The sequence below is a fragment of the Panthera onca genome, chromosome A2, assembly GCF_046562875.1.
Source record: "Panthera onca isolate mPanOnc1 chromosome A2, mPanOnc1 haplotype 2, whole genome shotgun sequence".
In the NCBI taxonomy this organism is placed as follows: Eukaryota; Metazoa; Chordata; class Mammalia; order Carnivora; family Felidae; genus Panthera; species Panthera onca.
Genome location: NC_138340.1, coordinates 125136916 through 125154733, shown reverse-complemented (window position 1 = coordinate 125154733; position 17818 = coordinate 125136916). Strand labels below are relative to the sequence as shown.

At 41.0% G+C, this 17818-nt stretch overlaps 1 protein-coding gene across 1 annotated transcript in view; it reads right to left on the bottom strand.

The window, feature by feature from the left end:
* The window catches only part of NPSR1 (neuropeptide S receptor 1), a 161002-nt gene that overhangs the window by 114648 nt on the left and 28536 nt on the right, over positions 1 to 17818 (bottom strand). Inside the window, exon 2 of the mRNA XM_060632868.3 lies at positions 9554 to 9686. Within this exon, the coding sequence (XP_060488851.3) occupies positions 9554 to 9686 (133 nt within the window). The remainder of the gene's footprint in view (positions 1 to 9553; positions 9687 to 17818) is intronic.

Here is a 17818-nt window from a genome sequence, read left to right as displayed (position 1 = left end):
TAAATAAGTCATAGGAATATAGACTATAGCATAAGGAATATAATCAGTAACATTGTAAAAACTTTGTATGGTGACAGTAGGTAAGTAGACTTATAGTGGGGATCATTTTGTAATGTATAAAAATATCAAATCACTATGATGTACACCTGAAACTAATAGGGTATTATATTTCAGTTATACTTCAATAAAAAACATAGATATGCAAAATTAAAATACTTCTTCTATTCAAATTTTCTGATAAATGATGTGTTCTTTGTTTTCACAAATGTATGAGTACTGCTATAGTTATTGTGGAAGACAAAGACAAATTAAGTTTCTTCTCCAATACACTGGCTAAAGTAGAAGAAAATTCTCCCTTTTAAATAAGCAAATTATACTTGAATAGGTACATAAGTATCATCAACAGATGAACAGAGAGGACCCCTGCCTTCAAGGAACTGGGTATGACTCTATAACTAGTGCAATCAGCAAGGCTTTTGTTTTCAGGGACCTTCTTAAATAAGACTCAGTATGGATCTATGTTGGTGGCTTCTAGAGCATTTGTCTCATGACATTTTCCATCATCTTTTAGTCCTGGGGGAACTAAAAGGACATCAGCCAATTTGAAAGACTTAAGAGTGTCCTTCTTTCATAGAAGTCCACTTCTATAAACTCTTATAAAAAAATAAATAAATGCTCACAAGATTTAATCATGAGACTATTCATTGCATAACTGCTAATAAAAGCCAAAACTTGGGTGGGAGGGATGCACACAGTCAACAGTAGGATTTTATCGACTTAACGGGACAATCATCCAAAGGGTCAATGTAGTACACAGAGAGCGTGCCAAGATAAAAGGTTAGAAGAAGATAGTATGACACTCTAGAGGAGGCATTGTCAAAGCAGAGGAATAGCTAGTCAAACAGATTCACTGTCTAAACTTCTCAGTTCTCTATGGAAATTAAAGTATGGAAGATAAGCTATACCAGAGACTGCCACATACCTCTATTCTCTCATTTTTCCTTATGAAAAGGAATCTAGTTTTATTCTGGCCAATGGACTCAGGTGAAAAACCAACAAAAGCACTTATTCTTCTTCAATTAGAGATGGTTGATGAAACACAAGCAAAAATTAATGGGTGTGAGTTCTGGGAATGTCAGCTAAGAGAGAGACAGATAGCTGGCATGGACCCTCCTCTCTTCCCTCTTTCCTCCCCTCTTCCTTCCTATTGACTAGACTTTGTGCACGATGGCTGGAGTTCTAGCAGCCATCTTGAACCAAGAATGCTCCATACCGTGAAATGACCTTGGGGATGGAAGTCCTTTAATAGAGTAGAAACACAGAAGTACATGGTTCCCGGTGATGTGGAAAGACAATATGAGCCCTGGACTGCCCACCTCAAGAATTCTTTACATAAGATAAAAATAAATCCCTATACACTTAGGCCACTATTATCTGGATTTTATGCTTGTGTGGCTGAATTTAATTCCAACTGATTTACCAACTAAATAAATGAAAGATGAAATGGAAATCCAAAAGTTTTTCAAAGAATCACTCAAGCCTACTTGAGTCGCTAAGTAGGTGGCTATTGTCAACAAGTGAGTGATGATGGAAATATTATTTAATGAATGGCATTAGTATTGCCTTGCCAAATAATAAGTATTAGAGCACATTTTTCTACCTCAAAAAAAGCCAGGTACAATGTTTGGATTTATTTTCCAAATATTTGTGCCATTTATGATGTCGGCTGAATCTGATGATTTAAGAATATGTTTATATGAAAAGGTTTGGCCATCCTTCAAAGCAACATTTGAGAGCCAAAGGCACATCTGAGCTAAGTATACTGTCCTGAATAAAAGAGTAGAGCAGTTGAGGGTTGCAATGAACTTCAGGCCTTTTGCAGAACTTTCACTCTTTTAGTAAGTGACTCAAAGGATTTTAAATTAATCATCCCATTCATTTCATTTCGATGAATGAAACAACCATAGCAGTACATTAGCAGCTAGCATTTATTGAGCAATTACTATGTGCCTTGCACTGTATTAAGCACTTAATTGATATCGTCTCATTTACTCCTCTCCACCACTCTGAGAAGTATCCTTACTTTTCGGATTAGGAAACTGATATTCAGAGAAATTGCCTTTTCCAAAGGCACAGAGCTAGGAAGTACAATTGCTGAGACTCAAGCCCAAGTCTGAATAACCTAAAACACCTGGCAAAACAAAATGCTCACCCAAAGAGGTGAGTTTGTGGACATTTTTATGAATTTAAAAAAGGGGTTTTATACAGTGGTTGATAGAATACTTTGAAAAGATCATATCTCCATTCAGAATGTTGATTAAAATAAAAAGGTAAAAATTTGCCAGATCTAGCTCTTCCTAAACTTTGGAACCATCACATTTGGTTTGCCTTTATGTAAATTCCCCAAGGGATCAGAAATACAAAAGTTTGAAATGGGTGAAGTTTGTCTTCAATAACACTGGCCACTTCCCCACTCCCTGCCATCCACTGCCCTCAGGGCCCTTCTCTTTCTATGAGCTTTCAGAATTTCATTCCGTACTGGGAAGCAACGAGCAAAGTGAAACGTGGGATATGTTTTCAGAGTATTTTCACTTTAACTGAAGTCCAAGAACTGGTTATGCTGTGACAGACATTTTAGCCAATGTCAACAGGTTTGCAAGGCGTTGGGATGGGACAGGAGGATTCCTGGTGTCCCATCCTGCATGGGCAGTTGTCACTAGTTCCAGTCCTGGGACTCACTGTGCAGACTGGAAATCCAGCCAACTGGTCAGATACAGATAGTTTTAACTTTATCACAAGCACTTTCAAAATCCTTTGAAGTTTATATTCAGCTCTTACGTTCTCCTGCCTCTAATGACTTCTATGCTCTGGCTTGGCCAATTTCCCTTATTTATTAAATACATTGGCACCAGGCTCTCCATTTTGCTCCATCCAACCAGCTTCCCATTGTCCTGAGGTGTTTAAGTATGCCCACGGATCACTCACCCACACACAGGCCTCTTGGGAAGCCCATCCTGTAATGATTAAAAGCTCACGATTGGAAGAAAGACTACCTGAATTTGAATATTTTGTCCACCCTCACTGCATGACCTAGGGCAAGGTCTGAATATCTTTGAGCTTTAATTTCCATGCCTGTAAAAAGGGGATTATGGCAGGGCTAGGTCATGGGACTATTGTGAGGATTAAAGAAAATAATCTACACAAAGCATTTAGTATGTAGCCTGGTACATGGTGAGCATTTAATAGAATTTAGCTTCTCTTATGGTGGCCCTGTTTGCTAATGACTTTCTCTGTGACTCCACTTTAGCTCCCTGATACAAGGGAGACACTGAGTTGTATCACCTCTGTAACATTCACCAGAGGATACCTTGATTGTTGAACACACACTCGCTGCTTTCCAGGCCTCTTCTTCAGGGGCTCTCACTAAACCCATCTCAAGACTGTGTGGCCACCTGTCATTCCTTGACTCTCCACTGTCTCTATACTTTTCTGACCTGTACTGCTTTCATTTCCTTCTTTAACAAAATTTTTTTAATGTTTATTTATTTTTGAGACAGAGATAGAGTGTGAGCAGGGGAGGGACAGAGAGGGAGACACAGAATCTGAAACAAGCTCCAGGCTCTGAGCCGTCAGCACAGAGCCCAATACGGGGCCTGAACTCATGAACCACGAGATCATGAGCTGAGCCAAAGTCTGATGCCTAACCAACTGAGCCATTGAGGCGCCCCTTCATTTCCTTCTTTAATCAGGGTCTCTGTGGCCCAACATTTGTATCACGCTCTTGAAAAGAAGTTCAACTTCCTGGCTTTATTGTGTTCCCCTGTTACCAGCAAAACCTAGCCATGGGCTAATTTAAGTATCTGTTTTCTCATTCTTACACCTTGGGACTTTTGCATAAAAGGCGATGGTGGACTGAACCAAGCTAGCATGCTAGAGGATAAGCTCAAGGTAAAGCCTGAACATCTTAGCAAGGCATCCAAAGCTCCCATTTATTGTTTATGGCCACACCTTATTTCTTTCATCCAAGACCTCCATCCCCCCATACCATGTTCCACACATTCCGAGTCACCTGTAATCTTCTAATACACCTAGCTTTTTCCCTCTGTTATAATCTGAATGTGCCTCACCAAAATTCATATGTTAGAGCCCCAGCTCGGATGTGGACGTGGCTGTATGTGTCGATAGGGCCTTTGTGGAAGGGGTTAATGTTAAATGAGGTCATAAAGGGAAGGCCCTGATCTGATAGGATTCGTGTCTTTATTAGAAGAGATACCAGAGAGCTTGTTTTCTCTCTGTCCACGTGAGGACGTAGTGAGAAGACAGCCCCCTGCAAGCCAGCAAGAGAGCTCTGACCAGAACCTGACCATGCTGGCGCCCTATCTCAGATCCCCAGCCTCCAGAACAATGAGGAAATATGTGTCTGTTGTGTAAGCCACCCAATCTGTGGTACTTTGTTGTGGCACACTGGGCAGACTAAGACATCCCCTTCTTGATGCCAAGAGGAAAACACCTATAAGATTTTAGCTACATTTATGCAAATGTCTTGGCCTCACAGGGACACACTAATAATAGCAGCATCTTCATGTGAGAACAAGTCATTCATGCGGAGGTTAACCTAGCAGCCTTTGCTTTAATACCACCCTGACAGGGCCAGTGTCTTGTCTGATGTTTCCTCATATAGAGAAGCCTGGTACATGTTCCTCTGAAGGAAAAATCTTAGTGATAGGCAGATACGAACGTGTGCTGATTTTGACTTTTCTCCTTAATCTTACTGGTCATCTGATAATCACGTACACTGGGTTATATGGATTAGGCTTGATTTCATTGGGAAGTTTCCTTTAGATTTTCATTTGCATTATTATTATTCATGAGGCATATAATGATTCAATGTTTTGGTTTCAGTAGTTCCATATAATGGTTTATAATTTTCAAGTTATAATAAAAGCCCTAACATAGCATTTATTTGCAAGAGAACACATTTTATTTTATTTTATTGAAAGAGTTTTTTTAAATGTTGATTTATTTTCGAGAGAGAGAGGGAGCAAGCAGGGGAGCAGAGGGGCAGAGAGAGAGGGAGACACAGAATCCGCAGCAGGCTCCAGGTTCTGAGCTGTCAGCACAGAGTCCGATGCGGGGCTTGAACTCACGAACCGTGATATCATGACCTGAGCCAAAATCAGATGCTTAAACAACTGAGCCACCCAGGTACCCCAAGAGAATGCATTTTAAAACTTTGACAAACATGTGACTTATCTAAACCGTTATAAATGTTAAGCTCCCTATCTTGCTTTCACTCTCCCCAACCCCACGCAAAAAGCTTGATGTTCCCTTCACATATTGAAAATGGGATTCATACGATGGGCTGGGCTAGAATTTTATAATGGTGCAAGCTTTTCAAATTCTGATTTTAAGATTTTATATAACAGGGGCGCCTGGGTGGCGCAGTCGGTTAAGCGTCCGACTTCAGCCAGGTCACGATCTCGCGGTCCGTGAGTTCGAGCCCCGCATCAGGCTCTGGGCTGATGGCTCGGAGCCTGGAGCCTGGAGCCTGTTTCCGATTCTGTGTCTCCCTCTCTCTCTGCCCCTCCCCCGTTCATGCTCTGTCTCTCTCTGTCCCAAAAATAAATAAAAAACGTTGAAAAAAAAAAAAATTTAAAAAAAAAAAAAAAAAAAAAAAGATTTTATATAACAGCAGTTGTAAACCAGTGGCCCTTAGGACAAATCTGGCCTGCCAGAGTGGTTTGTTTGATTAGTATCCCATTTGACAAGAATTGAGTTTGAATGCCTGTAGGTGGGGCATGCATTCTCCAGTTCCCCTGGGTGTCCACCTTTGCCTGTCCCTTCCCTGGGCTCTTTCACACATTTGCTTCTGAAGGCCTTTGAGACTGCAACTCCTGCTCTATATTGAGGAGCTGTGTTTTTTAAATAAAACATTTACTGATATAAACTACGTAAAGTGCACAAATAATTATACAACTTGGTGAATTATCACAAAGCTACACACCTGTGTGACTACAATCAGCATCACCAAAAAGAACATTAATAGAGCTAGAGTCCTCTTGTCTTCACTCTGTTCCCCTAAAGCAAGTGCTAAGACAAAGATGTGGGCACCCGAGCTATGAGAAGCACAGTGAATATTCGGATTTCCGACATGTAAATATAGCTTCATAAGCTATCTTTTGGTTTGTGCGTCCTTGTTTTATTATTTTTCATTCTTTTACTTCCCTTCTAATTTTATTTTTTTCTGTATCATTATTTGTAAGGTATACATCTCTTATAAGCAGATTAAATAAAGTAGGTATGTCTTTTTTAAAACTATTTTTAATGTTTATTTATTCTTGAGAGAGAGAGAGACAGAGCACAAGCGGGGGAGAGGCAGAGAGAGAGGGAGACACAGAATCCGAAGCAGGCTCCAGGCTCTGAGGTGTCAGCACAGAGCCCGATGTGGGGCTCGAACTCAAAAACCATGAAATCATGACCTGAGCTGAAGTTGGACACTTAACCAACTGAGCCACCCAGGCGCCCTATAAAGTAGGTATGTCTTAAATCTACTCTGACCATCTTATTTTACACTAAATGCAATTACCAATATATTTGAGGTGACATGTATCAGCTTATTTGCCCTACCTATTCTAATAATTCTGATATTTTTCTCTCAATTTCTTTTAGATTAATTATATAGAATACATGCATATTATATACAAATATGTACATCTATATGTATGTGTATATTTTAAATATTTCACTTTACATGTTTTCAACTGCTACTATTATGCATATTTATAATTTGGGGATTACCCTATAGGTTTCAATATACCCCTTGACTTCTTAATATCTGACACAAATTAATGCTTTTACTACATCCAAAACAATTCAAGGAACTTAAAGTTCTTTAACTCCCCAAATCCCTTTATTTTGTTTCATTGTTATCACGTATATTTTTTTCACTATTCTTTGTTTTAAATTCTGTATTATTAAAACTTTTCTAATGTATGTAAAAGTAAGGAGAATAGTATGAGAAGTTCAAAGTATCCAATGTACTCACCACCAAGCACCAACAAAAATCAGTCTTGTCCTTGATATCCCTACCTAACCATGCCCTCAAATTATTTTGAGGCAAATCTAAGATATGTTATCAATTTACTTGCAAACATTTCAGTATGTACCCTTTAAAAGATAAGGATTCTTTTAAAACATGAGATAAACCATGAGTTGACACACATACTTTCTCAATTCAAATTCAATATGGGAATTTTACTTAATCTCATCATTTTCATGTGTTTCAATTCTCTTTATATTTATTTGATTGTTTTCTGATCTGTTGACCTTTATGGTGCTTTATGCACCTGAGTTTTGATGTCTTTCAGGGTTTTGGGGAAACTGTTGGTCATTATATCTTGAGATATTATTTCTGTCCATTCTGTCTTAGCCTTTTGTGGGAATCCTTTTCACTGAGCCCATATGTTTCTTACCTTCTGTCTGAATTTTCCATCCTTTTGTTTTTTCATGCTTCGATCATTATTTTCTGACCTATATTCTAGTTTAATAATTTTCTCTGCAGTTACATCTAATTTGCTGCTACACCCATCTATCGTATTTTTAGCTTCGGTTATTTTACATTTTTCAGTTTCTAAACTTTCAGAACCTTGGCAAAATTTCCTCTCTGAGAACTCTTCACTTAAAATGGCCCTGATCTGACCCCTTGAGTTTTTCCAGAAAGAATTAACAAATTAAAAAAAGACATGAATATTCATGAGAAATTAAGCCCAGGTTATACAGCAGACTATGGATTAGACTAGAATACACAACTTTTCTCCTTAACAATAGATGGTGATATTTCAATGATTCATTTGTTGATTTTTTTTGTAACACTTTAAATTCCAAGCTGATATCCTTGCCGCCTCTAAGTTCTTACATTCTAAAAAAACACACATCTCTGTAGAATGTGGGTTACAACACAGTAATTAAGGAAATTTAATGAAAGTAAGTTATTACATCCTCATCCAGGGATTTTGCATTTCAGCTTTTGCTGGATGATCCTGATTATCCTTTATTCCTACAGTCAGGAGTGAAAAGTGTGGCTCCTGTTTGCAGGAAAGATTGAAGGAGTTTTCTTCCATCATAAGCATCACCTCTGTGACACAAACTTCTCTCCCCATGTCTGTATTTCTCAGTAGTGCCTTTGTTTTTCATCCTGGTCTCTGTAGCCCAGCTTAAGCAGATGGGCTTGCTACACTTTTTTTAGGAAGATATGGGAGAATGTCAGGCTATCAACAACGTTTAGCTAAGTTTCTCCTCTAAGTTATGGTGCCATATTTTTCCCGTATTGTGGCTCAAGACTAAACCCCACAGCCAGTGCTGCAATGGAGAGTATAGCATAGGTTGAAACGTACCAAACAGCCCATTCTGATGGTCATCTACCATTGCTTCTTGTTATCACTTAATTTTTTTTTTTTTTTTTTTTTTTTGCATTTTCCCTATAGTCTGATTCAAATTAAAGTCATATCACAGCCATCTTGTTCCCAGAGCTCACGAGTCCAAGCCTGTCTTAGGCTGGACCTTCTAGGAATCCCATCTGTCCACTCTCTTCTTTGGCCTGTAGAATAGGCCTCTCTCCTTGATTATGTTTTCCTTTCGAGCATGACCCCTACCAATTTGGACTCTACCCATCTCTGTGGGAGTCTTTATTTCACAGATCATTTTTAAACTTGAGAATATTTCACCATTCACCCTTTAAGTGTGATGCATTCACACTTCAACTATACTGGCCATTTCCCAAATCCACATTTAAACATCCCGATCCCAGATATTATCTTCTGTCCTTATACTGTGCCCACCAGTGGTGTTACATATAACTTATATTTCCAAAGCAATGTCCACAGACATAAATCTGCAAAGTACTTGAGACTTCACATTTATTATTGAATACAGATGATTCTGGTCCATTTTCTGGGATATATTCTCTTTTTTCTCTTGTTTTAGAGAGAGAGGGAGAGAGAGAGTGGGGGAGGGGAGACAGAGAGAGAGAGAGAGAGAGAGAGAGAGAGAGAGAATCGTAAGCAGGTTCCATGCTCAGTGTGGAGCCTGACACAGGGCTGGATCCCATGACCCTGGGACTGAATCATGACCTGAGCTGAAATCAAGACTCAGATGCTTAACCAACTGAGCCACCTAGGTGCCCCTAGGATACATTCTTTAAGCTCATAATATGGTATGATATTGTACTATCACCTTAGTGAACTATGGAGGCTGCTGCGTAGAGGAAGGGTGGAACCCTAGAGAACCTCTTGGTGGCACTAATAATGGTATTTTCAAGTGTGTTGTAGAGTGAATTATTTTTATAATGGAGTCTTGTGGATGTACAGATGTGTTAAAACTTTCTGAAAGAAAAATTCACACGTGGGTTTTTTTATCCCTATAGAAATCAGTCTCAAATTTGCCAATGCCTTTTGGACTCGATAGTATGCCATTTCTATTGGTAAAAGAATTGAAAGCAAGGAGCCATAGGAATTTTGCACACAGCTTATTCTCTCCCACCCGCACAGTTACTTACCTGTGATAGCCAGCTGAGTCACAAAAAAGGTCATTCTTGACTTCTTCTTCCTCCTCCACGTAGAGAACAGCACCATGGAGTTTCCAACAATGGTGAAAACAAACAGGACCCACAGAGTTATCAACTGTTCAGTCTGTGAGAAACAAAGCAACACAAAACCAGTGTACTAGTGAGGACCAGGGTACTTTACAGAATGCAAATCTCAGGCTTTGTTCCTGGAATGTCTTCCTCTTGGTGTTGAATCCTCACCTGTCAAAGCTATACCATCAAGAGAACAGAGATGCAGTGGTCCTTATTTACAATGATAGCAGTGGAAATTGATGCAACCTTAAGAAATCTATTTGGAAATATACATCAGGAGACAACAAAACGTATATATATTCTTTGGCCAAGCAATTGTTTAAGTCTACGTGAAAGAATTCAAGGTGTGAAAAAAAAAATACTATGATAGAAAAGATGTGGATATTTATTGTAAGAATAAATTGCTAATTGTTCAAAGATAACAAGAGAAGTAAATGAAACACTTCAATTCAGTGAACGATTATGTAACTATTAACAATGAGGACCAGGAAGATTATGTAGTGACATTAAAAATGCTTATACTATAATGGTAAGTTGAAAAACATGATACAATTATATATTGGGTATGATTATAACTGCAAAATTCTACATGTGAAGAAAGACTGAAGTATACTAAAATGCTAAGATGGGTTATTTTAGGGTAGTGTGATTATGGGTTATCTTTATTCTTTTTCATTTGACAGAATTTTATAATACAGTAATATTAAAGTTCCACGGAGTAATGTATAAATAGTAAATAACAGACAAATGAGGAATGCTACTCATTTAAAATGCCAAGTCTTTTGCAAGGAATTTTCCATGATTTCTTCAAGTAAAGCTTTCCATCTGTTTAAAATCTATGGCCCAGAATAAGCAGAGGCCCAGGGCACTGGGGCGGCCTGGACACAAGAATAAAGCAGAGCAAGGCCATGGGTGGAAAGCATGGGGCCAAGAGGATCCAGAGGCAAGCTTGAAGTCAAAAGCCAAGAGACATAAGCCCAAAGGATCTGGGCAGAATGCTGGTAAGAATGCATACGAATACTGGAATCTGAAATGCAGCTCTTACTTGGTGAAGATAAGAAGAGCCTGAAGATACCCATTGTGATGGTAAAATTTCATGTGTCAACTTGGGTAGGCTACAATGACCAATTGTCAAACAGTAACGTAAAATGTTGCTGTGAAGGTATTTTGTAGATATGACTAATATCTACATTCAACTTCAGTTTAAATACAGCAGAATAACCCTCCATAATATGGGTGGGATTCATCCAATAAGTTGAAAGCCTTGAGAGCAAAAACTGAAGTTTCCCAAAGAAGGATTTCTCGAAGAATTCCTTGAGAAACATAGAAATCAGGCCTGAGTTTCCAGCCTTCTGGCTCATTTATGGATTTAAGACTTGCCAGTCCCACAATCACGTGAGCAACTTTCTTAAAATAAGTCTCTCTCTCTCTCTCCCCATTGGCTGTGTTTTCTGTGGAGAACCTTAATACACTCTAAATATCTGAGGCATCACAGTAGCACTTTTTCTTACATTAAATTAACTTTAAGTTATGCAGTGACAGATGGATTAATTCTTTAAGATCTATAGAGGTGCCTGGGGTCTCAGTTGGTTGAGCTTCTGTCCCACTCTTGATTTGGGCCTAGGTCATGATCCCAGGGTGGTGGGACTGAGTCCAACGTCAGGCTCCATGATGAGTGTGGAGCCTGTTTAAGACTCTGTCTCTCCTTCTGCTCCCCTCCCCTGCTCTCTCTCTTTAAAAAAAAATACTATAACAATTCAGGGGCAGCTGACTGGCTCACTCAGTAGAGCACGTGACTCTTGATCTCAGAGTCATGAGTTCCAGCCCCACATTGGGTGTAGAGATTACTTAATTACAAAATTGTAACAATTCAGATAAAGCTCAAAGCCCCTTTGCTACTACTCTCTGTCTTGATCAACTCCTTCTCCCAGAAGGCAGATATCATTTTGATTACATTATCTTTCCAATTACACACAGACATACACACACACATATACCCATAGCAAATAAATAGTATTTTGTGTGTGTGGACAGCAATCTGATATGTACTCTACTCTCTATGTATTGTGCATATTGCTTTTTTCAGTCAGTTGGAGAAATGGCTACATAAAAGGTGGTACTTTCATATAGGGCAGTAAAATATTTCAATGAAAAGAAATGGATTAGATTTGCCAAAACAAAATAAGGTGACGGTGTAGGGAAGCCTCTAGCCTGAAGGAGGGGAGGGAGCTGGGAAGCATACTGAGTCAGCTCCATTCTCTGAGCCCCTATTCTCCCCAAACATCACTGGGGTTCCCTGGGGCTGCCACGTAGAAACCTACACCTGCTTTGCTGGGTTCCAGGGCCGGGCATTTTCTCATGGTTTCTCCTCCAGCCCTATCCTTTCCAGAAGTCCAGGCTGGAGCTCACATGTCCCTCAATCCTGCACTTTGTAATACTGATATTTAGGTCCTCCATCGCAGATTTACAGATGGGTTCCTGGGGCCCTGGGCAGAGGTCGGGAGTGAATGCAGATGGTGGGAGTAGGGGGAATAGCGTTAGTGGCAGTGCCAGGGGGCTGGCTGCACAACTAGAATGGGGGGACCACAGGCTTGATGACCTCTTTGAAGGGCTACTTTGAAGGGCACAGGTGGTCAATACCCCACCTCCAGCATGCTTACTTCATCTCCCCTGATGAGAACAGTCTCTGATCAGTGCCAGGTTCCAGATTTTTCTCTGGTCTTTTTGTAACCAGAAGGGTCACCTTCTTCTGGATGATTCTTCTCTCTAGCAGTCTAGATATGAACAACATTGAGAAAGCATCAAGAGTGAAAACTATTATGAAAAAGGTTAGTCTGAGTGGAGTGAGGGAGTGGTTTTTGTAAGAGAATTCTCTCCTTTGAGATAGATGGGCAGTTGTCAGGAGCAGACACAGCAGGGGAAGCCTTTGATGTACCAGAATGATGTTCCCCTTTCAGCAGCTAGCAGGTAGGTCGTAGAGCATAAATAGGTGGTTTGAACTTGGAGGACCTACCTTTTAAAACTTTAGAGCAACTTGGGGACCAACGTAAGAAACTAGATGACTTAGACGTCTGTTAGCAGAAGGTCTCACTGCCACCGTGAGGCTGAGAGCTGATACAGTCGGGGGCCAGGGTGGGGGATGAGGCACCTATGTCCCCAATATGGTCCTAATATAGTGTGCTATCAGGGAGGGTGATGGGGTCGTGGGGTGTTTATGATTCAGGAAAAGACGAGGAGCCCCTAGAGCTGGTGGTGTTGGAGATGTGGGCACACAAAGTCCTGCCAAGCCCCACTGAGAATACAAATGAGAGATTTTCCAAGATTTTCTCCTGTTTCTTTCAGGAAATGTCTCACAGGGAAAAACGCTTTGATGCCTTCAAGAAATTCCTTTTTACAAATTATAGGACACTGGGTCCTGTCCAGCAAACCTTCTCAGCCCGGGTGATGGTGGTGTGGGGGGTTATTTCCACGCTTGTCCAGTACTGAGTTGATTTCTGTTAAACTCTTAGCCTCAGATGAAGAAGAAAGGAAGAAGTCAGAATGTTTGTGATGCTTCTTTGCCAGATCGGGAATCGAGATCTCCACGGTGAGTGGGCAGAGAGCAAAGTCTCGGAGCAGACAGAGAAGGAGGCACGTTTCTCTGCCGGCAGTGGTTGAGTGTCAGGAAGGTGGTGGATACAGGGCTGTTTTCCTTACTGGGTCTCCGTCTTCACCAGCACCACCTATGGCCCTGGTCGGCTGCCCACATCCCTCAGCTGGATGATAGCTGCTTTCCGTGTCTCCCCCATGGAGTCTGCAGCATTCGGTGAACTTCCCACAGAAACTCGCCCCACCTCAGCCTCTGGACTCCCCTGGGGCCAGTCTCTTCTCATTGCTTTTCCAGGGAGAGACTCTTCAGTGAATCTGTCTGCCCTTCCATGAATCTGTCTGCCCTTCCCTCAGAATGTCTTACCTACTCTCTACTTTATAGGGATTCTTCCCAGTTTGCAGAGGTAGGGTCAACCTTCTCTGTTTTCTACTTCTGACACAGAACTTTTTTCAACTAAAATTGTACTCTGAAAGCCTTCTGGATGAGAACTGGAGGGATGAGGAGATTTAATCAACGGAACTCAGGTAAATCTGAACTAGAAGTTAATGTTTTTTCCCAGAATGTCTCTCTCCTGACGCTCTCCTTTCCTCACATAATGTTAGTTACTGCCTGCGGTAAGTACGGTCAGGCCTCATTTCCAGAAAAACAGCACTGAAGTGGTTAAACAGTTTGCTTTTCACATGGCACATTGCCGATTACGCTGCTGAGATCAAAGTTCCGATTTCCAGAAATCAAGTTTCTCCATACTGGAAGACCTCCGGCCTCTCAGTGGGCATGGGGCGGCTGTTTTCTTTGTTTTTGTGCTGCACAATTCCGACCCAGGCATCCAATATCGTCAAAGTAGGCTTGGAGCTCAGATCTGTTCTGCTGGGAGCACAGAGTGACAAACACTGCAAATCAAATTATCCTGCTTAGATATATCAGTGAATTGGAAGTCAGGCCTCAGGAGGGCTGGCACAGTCAGTGCTAGCTTGGCTGAGCCTTTTCTTAGAAGCTTGCAGTAACTGTTTTGGGCTGGTAGACCCAAGGCTCTCCGTAAACCGGTCAGGGTCTATTCTCCTTGGGATTGGATGATGTCTACAGGGCAGGCTGAGCAGGTCCTGTGAAATTAGGCCCCCTGCTCTTGCTTTAGTGTTCTCTATTTGAAGACAATCTCACCTTACCTCAGAAGCTTCAGGAAATTTCCAGATGGAAGAAGACACCCCCCCCCCCACCTCCCCAAAGCCCTCCTTGCTTTCTGGAGTCTTCCTAAAAGCCATGTTTACTTCTTTGTTTATTAATTCATTCAAAATCAATTAATTGTCTATAGTATAAGGCGTTGGCATTATAAGGGAAAATAAAACATGTAGAGTATATAAATTGTGCTCGGCCAAGTTTAAATCCTGTTTCAGTCAAGTAGTACAAGGGGTATTAAGTATGCAAACACTTACTTGTGGGATCATTTATTCATAGTGTTCTTACCCATGTGTGCACAGACACATAGACCCACACAAATCCCACGGTAATATGAGGATTTGGAAAATTACGACAATGGGAATTCAGGAAGCAAGTTCAGGGGCGTTTGACTGTCACAACCTGGCGAGTGATGTGTAGAAAAGTGGGTAGACTTCGAAACCAGCCCGACCTGGGATCAGATTCTTTGTTACTTGCTAGATGTGTGTTACATTGGTAAGTGACAATCTGAGTCTATTTTCTCATTTATAAAATGAAGATAAAGATAAACTCTGCCAGAGGATACTTGTGATGGATACATATGATGATGAAAACGGAGACTTCTAGCTCACAGCTTGATGCATAGTATACGCACAGTAAAAACTGGTTTACCTCCTTCCTTAGTTTCCTATACTACACATAGGTTTGAGGAGTCATTTATAAATAACTCACAACCTTTTCAGGACGATGCTTGAATTCACCCTGTTCACGCCATTTTCAGTTACAGTCTATTGGAATTTCACCTGAGCCCAACCAGCTCTCCACCCAGACCCCCTTCCCCCAGATAGGGATGGTGTTCTAATACCATTCTCAAAACTATTGCAGGATATAGTTGAGGATCAAATGCCCCCTAGTGGTCACATGAGGCAAAATTCCAGCCAGATGCTTAACCGGCGAATTTGAAATTTTGCAGTGACTAGAGACTACAGTGTTTTCAACTCAGCTATGTGGTTTTAGGCTCATGACTAATTGGTTTTCAAATTCAAAGTCATGAGGCCGTGCAGTGATGTCATCTCTTTGCAGATCAGAAGATGAAGAGCAGGGATTTAGAGAGATGGATTGCAACCTTCACTTGATGATGCTGGTGCTGCCACAGGGCTGATACTTGGGGTTTCACTCCATAGAATAGGCTTCTAAGGCCAAAAGGACGCCCCTAAGGGCGGGCATTAGGTCCATGGCACCACTCCAGGCCGGCATTCTGTCTTCCCTGTAGAAAGTGCTTAATAAATATCTGTCGGATGGATACACAGTTAATGACAAGTGAAAGGTTATTTAGAAGTATAATAGAACAGGTTATCTGAAATGGGAATTATCTCAGGAAATACATTTAGTTGGGTGATAGTAATTAATGCTGGATATGTCAGATTTGTCTGGAGGAGAAAGCACGATTTATCCAAATCCAAGGAATGGGGATCCACTTTTCCAGAGGAGTCCTGGAAACCAGAATTTTTTTTTAAAAAAGCCTAAAGTATCTTTAACAATTATAGGGTGAATGGAAACTAACATTATTTGAGTGAATCACATTAATCTAGCATGTGACTCACTTAGTTTGTCATGTATAGGAGATGTACTATAAGTGTTTGTTCTTGATTGATTGTCATCTACCAACTATCATTTGAGAAGCTTTACATATTGCTCATGGAATTATCACAAACTGACCAATGAGACATCATTGTCCTCAATTTTATAAGTAAGGAAATGGGGCTCAAAAACTTAGTAGCCTGGGGCACCTGGGTGGCTCAGTCGGTTAAGCGTCTGACTTCGGCTCAGGTCATGATCTCACGGTCCGTGAGTTCGAGCCCTGCATCGGGCTCTGTGCTAACAGCTCAGAGCCTGGAGCTTGCTTCGGATTCTGTGTCTCCCTCTCTCTCTCTAACCCTCCCCCGTTCATGCTCTGCCTCTCTCTGTCTCAAAAATAAATAAACATTAAAAAAATTAAAAATAAAACTTAGTAGCCTGGAATATCTGGTTCATAAGTGATGCAGCTGGGATTTGAACACAGCTTTACTTGACTGAAAAATGCATGCCCTGCTTCTATAGTGGTTTTCTCTTACAATTTGGGGCCAGAGATGGTGAAGTCACCTGATTTACTTTCAATTTGCAGTTGGAAGACAGATCTTCATTTTTCTCTGACGTAAAACTTGTCAGTGGCTCAGGTTAGTTTCATGACTGTGTCCTACAGGGCTGAGTGTAAGGTCAGTGCTCAGTATGTGCTTGGATGGATGGACACTGGAGCAGTGTATGACTTCCACACAACTGTAATCATAAATATCATACAAGATGTAGCTGTATCATCTGTCCCAGGAATCACAGAACTTTCTGTACCCCTTACATTTTCATGGTTCATTTTATGGTTATTGTTATTTTTGCGATGTTGAAGATGAATCCTTCAGACACAGGAAGGAGCAAATATATCTTACTTCCCAGGGGAGGAAATGAAGTCTCGGGTTATGATTCAGCCTCAGTTCTCAGGGAGCAGGCAAAGAAACTCTGCTCCCCTGTCACTGAGACTCAGACGCCACCTGTCTTTCACAGCACTCAGGCTCTGAGGCTGCTCAGAGCCCAATTAATTTGCTTAGGTAGGCTGCAGATATCAAGCAAAGATCTGAAAATGTCTAATTTCACTGAGGATGAATCACCAGGCAATGAAGGGAGCACGCAATTTAAAGTGAGACAGGTAGGAACAGACTACAAAGCTTTGGATTCCTGAAGCTGCTTGATTAGACTTGAGGAATGAGACACATTCAGGGGATCTAGAAACCCCTGGGCAGTAGCCATTTCTGCACAGTTGGGAACCTCTCATTCAGGAGTTTGTGCCAACTTCTCCCCATGTCTCACCTCACCTGCTGCTTCAGACGCACTGCCAGGAAATGGTCAACTAGAAGGCTCAGAGGTAGGACTGGGCTTGCTCCAGGGTGTACACCTTGGCCTCTCCCCCACAGCCGCCTCTGCATTTTCACCACCCTCCCAGTAGCCATCTGAGAGACACCTTTGCAAATACAATTGAATTATTATCATCATCACCACCTATCTGCATTCACCTTTTCAAACTGTTTTACCCAGAGCTACAGGAATTCCATGTACGATTACCCAGGATAGCCTTCATTTCTACTACTCAGTTATGAGAAAATATATGGCAAAACTTTTAAAATAGTTACTGTTACAAAAACAAGAAATTATAGAAAGCTACATATAAGTGCGGATGTTAATTCAAGTTTTAAATTTTCTGTAAAGCTTTTCATATCACTTTATATCACTTTCACATATATCACATATCACTTTCATATCACTTTAACAGGGGTCCAGGACACTCTCTTACTAGGGGCTGGTGGGACAAACTGACAGGGGCCTCTTGCTGGAAGAATAGAGAACGCGAATAAGAG